Genomic DNA, 6,046 nt, shown 5'->3' on the forward strand with positions numbered 1-6,046 from the left:
CTAGAGACACCTGGGAAGCCCCCAGTGCAATGCTACTCAGCCATAAAAAAGAATGAAGTACTGATTCACGCTACAACATGAATGAACCTTGAAAACATTATACAAAGTGAAAGAAGTCAGTCAGGAAAGACCACATATTATGATTCTTTTTATGTGAAATGACCAGAATAGGCAAATCTATAGAAACAGAAAGATTGGTAGTTACCTAAGTCTGGGGATTTGGGGAAAGTTGGGGAGAGACTGCTAATGGGTATAGAGTTTCCTTTTGAAATGATGACGGTGTCCTAAAATGGTTTGTGGTAATGGTTGCACAACTCTGTTAATATGCTTTTAAAAAGACATTGAATCATATATTTAATATGCGTTTAGTATATGAGTGATGCTGGGCTTCCCTGGTGGCTCATTGGTAAAGAGTCTGCATACCAATGCAGCAGATGCAGGTTGGATCCCTGGGTCAGGAAGATCCCATCGAGAAGGAAATGGCAACCCAATCCAGTATTCTTGAGTGGGAAACCCCATGGAGAGAAGATGCTGGCGGGCTACAGTCAATTGGGTCGCAAAAGAGTCAGACATGACTTAGTGACCACACAACAAAAATATGAGTCATAGCTCAACAGATCTTTTATATAAAATAAATAAAACTAGAAAAAAACAGAATCTATAGTCTCCATTTTTTGTATAAGAATCTCATATGACTTAAGAATTTTTTAGGAAATTCCCCTGCAGTCCCATAGTCAGGATTCAGTGTTTTCACTGCCGTGGCCCAGGTTCAATCCCTGGTTAGGGAACTAAGATCCTGCAAGCTGCACAGTGGGAGAAAAACAAAAAAATTAGCCTGGATCTTGTGTGTACAGATGGCGTCACCTGGAACTTGAGAAGATACAGGAGGGTATCAGAGGCCTGACAATGGCCAAGAAGAAACCAGGAGGACAGAAGTCCAGGAATGTATTCCATATAGCCAGACAAAAAACCTTTAAGGTTAAAAATAAAGCAAAACCAGTTACCACTAACCTTAAGAAGATAAACATCGTAAATGATGAAAAAGTTAACAGAGTGAATACATCTTTTGTAAACATACAAAAGGAACTTTCAAACTTCTCAGAAGGCCTTTCCCTTGAATCTCTGCAGAAACAGCTGATTTCTCAGCAGTGTCATGAAAACATACTAGTTAATGTTGATGAAGCCACAAGATTAATGCCTCAGTTGTAATACACTGGTAATGCATCAAAAAGATGAATAAATTAAATGTTTTATACAAAAAATCAGAATTAAAAAAATTAATGCTTAAATCGATACGTTCCAGTTATCTGGAAAATACATTTATGTAAAACACCATGTTTCCTGACTACTGCACTCTAAAGCAGATGGGATATAAGAGCAAATATCAACATCTTAAGTCTTGAAAAGATTATACTAAGTGACAGAGTGACATAAAATTTTAACCATACTCTCTTGAATTTGAGCAGAGCTTCCCTTTGTAGCTTTTGAGAGTTTCATGTGTGTATATATGTATATATATAATATATATTTAGCTTTTCGAAGTAAAAATATTTCAATATTATTGAACTCTCCCTTTAACACCTGTTTATTTTTTCATTTTATTTATTTTATAAATTTTATTTATTTTTGGCTGTAATGGGTCTTCAATGCTGCATGGGCTTTTTTCTAGTTGGGACGAGCAGGAGCTACTCTTCTGGCTTCTTGTTGCAGTGGCCTCTCCTGTTTCAGTCACAGGCTCTAAGGTTCACAGGCTGAGTAGTTATGGTTCCCAAGCTCTAGAGCACAGGCTGAGTGGTTGTGGTGCATGGGCTTATTGCTTCACAACATATGGGTCTTCTCGACCGGGGATCAAACCTACGTCTCCTTCATTGGAAAGCTGATTCTTTACCACTGAGTCACCCTAACACCTGTTTAAATGTTTTTAAATGTTTTAAAGATTTTGAAGTTATAGATTTCTTACTTAAAATACAGTTATTTGGGAATTCCCTGGAGGCCCAGTGGTCAGGACTCTGTGCTTCTAATGCTGAGGCCCAGGTTTAATTCCTGGTCGGGGAACTAAGATCCCACAAGAAGATCATGAATATATATTAATGATATTATTATTGTGTGTTAATTATTACATTGTAAGTATAATGTAAAGACAGATATAAGTATACAAATACATATATGTTTATATAACTTAAATCTGTAAATTAATTGTATAATTCAGAACAATTTGGGCAGCTGGTATTCTTTGTTAAAGAGAAAGGGGCCCTCATCCTTTTGAGAGCAGAAATAACTCTCTTCTTCTGTTTGGGAAAAAGAGGATTCTACACCTAGAACTTGGTTCTGTAATAGTCAATATTTGCTGGACTATTTTTGAGGAGTTCTTAGTATCCAAACTCCCCTTCTGTTTAGGGGAACCTTTTCTTGCACGGTCTTGGTAGGAAACAGAGCCATATCCCTTGGAAATTAGAACACAACTGCACAGTCCAGGCTCAACCATCTGAATCTGCACCAAGAACCATGGGTCTGGAGCAAGTGATGTAAAGAAGCTGACTGTTCCAGGGGTGGCAGCCGCAGCTCGTGGTATCTGGAGCAGTAGTGGCCACAGCGCCAGGGACAGGGTTCTGCAGCTGCAGTGATGCAGCCTTCCAACCAGGCTGTCCCCGTGGCATGACCGTGGCTGTGGTTACAGCTGTCCACCTCTCTCTGGTGCTGCCCATTTGCTCTTCTGGATGGCCAGCCTTCACATTCACATCCACCTTCGATCCTTCCAAGAACTTCGTTCCTGCTCAAGTGAGCCAGAATCAGTTTCTATTGCCTGCAGTCAGGAACTCTAACTCATTTTCCAAATAGGAAAAGAAAATACAGAAAAACTCTGAAAGTTGAAAATGGTGATGGGCAAAGGAGAGAAGCAGGGGCATAGAGGAGACATTGGGGCTTCACTGATAGCTCAGTTGTTAAAGAATATGCCTGCAATGCAGGAGACCCCGGTTTGATTCCTGGGTCAGGAAGATTCGCTGGAGAAGGGATAGGCCACCCACTCCAGTTTCTTGGGCTTCCCTTGTGGCTCAACTGGTAAAGAATCCGCCTGCAATGCAGGAGACCTGGGTTCGATCCCTGGGTTGGGAAGATCCCCTGGAGAAGGGAATGGCAACCCACTACAGTATTCTTTCCTGGAAAATTCCATGAACAGAGGACCCTGGTGGGCTACAGTTCATGGGGTTGCAAAGAGTCGGACACAACTTAGTGACTAACAACCAACAAGGAGATATTGGGATTTGGAAAAGTAAAATAGGCTTTTTTCTGGAATTAGCATAAAGCAGTGACAGCAACAAGTCTTGTTAGAGTAAGACGTTACCTGTAGCTGTGAGCAAAGCTGCTGAAATCCCAGGGAAACCAGGACTGCAATTCAGTTGGCACAAGTCAAAAATTATAACCCACCATCCTAGAAGGATGTCACTCAAGTGCTGTGCTGAGTTGCTCAGTTGTGCCTAACTCTTTGCAACCCTGTGAACTGTAGCCTGCTAGCCTCCTCTGTCCATGGGGATTCTCTAGGCAAGAATACTGGAGTGGGTTGCCATGCCCTCCTCCAGGGGATCTTCCCAACCCAGGGATGGAACCCAGGTCTCCCTCATTGCAGGTGGATTCTTTACTGTCTGAGTCACCAGGGAAGCCCAAGAATACTGGAGTGGGTAGCCATGCCCTCCTCCAGGGGATCTTCCCAACCCAGAAATTGAAGGGTCTCCTGCACTGCAGGCAGATTCTTTACCAGCTGAGCTTCCCAGGAAGCCCCACTCAAGGAACAGAGTGATAGATTTATTTTCAGAGACAGCAGTGTCTTTTATTCTGAGATGATGTTTTTTGGTGGGTATACATTAGGATAAGTTAGACCTGGAAACACATAAAAGAACAGGAGTGAAATGTAGGCCCCAAACTTGATAATAATACAGGAAAAACTGAAATATTTGAAACATGTAAAATATATTCGTGAAAAAATTAATAACCAATAATTTTTTATAGGTGAAGTAATGTGAAACCAAATTTTAAAAAAAAGAATTGAGAGAGCTAGTTTATGATTATGTGATAGAAATGTTTATAGTTTAGATTATAGTTACTACTTAAGCTATGCTGAAACTACAATTCTATGTAAGTTTAATAACAAATACTATAATTGGAATTGTTAACAGAAAAATAATACTCTCTAATATACTCTCTATAGTGGATTATAGGTTAAATTTGGTAACACTGAATTTAACATCATTTCAATAAAATGATACTTTTTTCATCTTAGGATCCCTTCAATCATACAGATTGGATGAATATAATTAACAGAAGTTTGTAAAAGAAACAGATTCATATAGGCTTTGTTCCGTGTTAGGTTTCAGTAAAAATGAGCCGCTCAGTAGTCGTATGGCTTCTCTGCGCCTCTGTTTCCTCATTTGTTGCTTATAATGGTAGCTACTTCATAGAATTGTTCCGAGAAAACTAAATAAGTTAATACTGTAAGCTCTCAGAACAAAGCCTGATGTATTTTAAGAACTCAATAAGTGTTAGTTTTTATTATGATTATTAGGTTTTTACTTGAGGGTAAAGTCAGATATACTTTCAATGGCTATAGAAAGGAAAGCAGGCTTGGTCAGCAGTTTAATTGAAATAAGATAACTTATAAAACCCAAAAGGTGAGGCACTCTCAAAGGTGACCTAAATTTAGAAAAAAATAAAATAAAAAGAGCAGAAATGTTTAAAGGAGCGTGTGCATGTGTGTGCTCAGTTTTGTCTGACTCTGCAACCTCATGGACTGTAGCCCACCAGGCTCCTCTGTCCAGGGAATTTTCCAGGCAAGAGTACTGGAATAGGTGGCCATTTCCTTCTCCAGGGGTTAAAAGGAGGATCCACAGGAGATAACCTTTCTGCTTAGAAACCCATCACCAACTGCAGATGGCCCCCAGGGACGTGCCACCATTATCCTTCTGCCAGCAAAGTCTGTAATGAGTGCAAAATGGTCCACAGGCAGAGGGAGCAAAGGTGTTTAAGAAAAGCCTCTCTGAGTGACTGGTGAGTGGAGAGGAGGCAGACATCCTGGGCGGAAACCAAGGAACCCTGTCGGGTAACCCTGGTAAGGGCTTTACTAAGGAAAACTCAACAACCAAGAGGGTGTTGGGTTGTAGGTCACAAGGACCTAAAGCTGAGGGTGGAAGGAGGGGAGAGATCCAGAAAGGATGTTGCGGTGGGAATTACCACAGCTCCCACAACAGATGCAGGAAATGAAGCAAAGCCTCTCCACGTCACAAAAGTGGAGTGGAGGCGGGGAGATGCTGACAGGAGCTCTTCCTCGGGCTGGCTGGAAGTCCACACAGCTCATACTTGACTGGGCAATATGCACTTTTAACCTGGGACAGAACGTGGGCTCTGGAGTCAGGCTCTGGCACCTGCCAGGTGGATGAACCTGAGCAAGGTATTTAGTCTCTCTGGGCCTCAGTTTCCTCCTAGGAAAGGTGTCTTGCACACGTCAAGAGCTCAAGAGACCTTAGCTGATATTATTGCTTGCTGACAATTTCATCTTCCAAAGAGCAGAGGAAGTAATAAGGGGAACTGCCACTCTGAACCTAAATTTGGCCAAAAGGAGGAATTGGTTGGCAGAGTGGAAGTGACAGGAACCTTGGGAAAGAGCAACTGTGCCTTCTTAAAGTTTGTGATAGAGAAATGCTAGGACACTGTTAAATGTGTTCCCCAGATTTTAACAATTAAAAGAATTATTTTTCCATTTCCATGGCTTGAAACTTGAGAAAGATGCTCAAGAATTTGGTATCTTCTTAAGAACATCTCCTTTTACCTGGGAAATCTCAAATCAGTGAAAAAGGAGAAGGGACTTAAAGAGATCACACAGTTATATTATATATGTTTGCTTATTTGATTGTAAGAGAAAGTAAGCCTAAGATGGACAGGGCAGAGCAGAAACAATGATGAGCACAAGAAGGTGGAACAACTGCCTAATGTGCTTTTGAGAAAGTGAAAGCCTCTCGTGAATTGAGGCCTGTAAAGTGCTTCATAAAGTCATATT

General features: G+C 41.0%; 1 protein-coding gene across 1 annotated transcript; it reads left to right on the top strand.

Moving 5' to 3' along the window:
* Nucleotides 1–906: 906 nt before the first annotated feature.
* LOC122675270 (ribosomal biogenesis factor-like) lies at nucleotides 907–1,209 on the top strand. The gene is made up of 2 exons (XM_043873738.1): nucleotides 907–1,029; nucleotides 1,147–1,209. Exons 1-2 carry the CDS (start codon nucleotides 907–909, stop codon nucleotides 1,207–1,209), a joined length of 186 nt encoding a protein of 61 aa, XP_043729673.1.
* Nucleotides 1,210–6,046: the final 4,837 nt, after the last annotated feature.

Source organism: Cervus elaphus, chromosome 19 (assembly GCF_910594005.1).
Source record: "Cervus elaphus chromosome 19, mCerEla1.1, whole genome shotgun sequence".
Classification (NCBI taxonomy): Eukaryota; Metazoa; Chordata; class Mammalia; order Artiodactyla; family Cervidae; genus Cervus; species Cervus elaphus.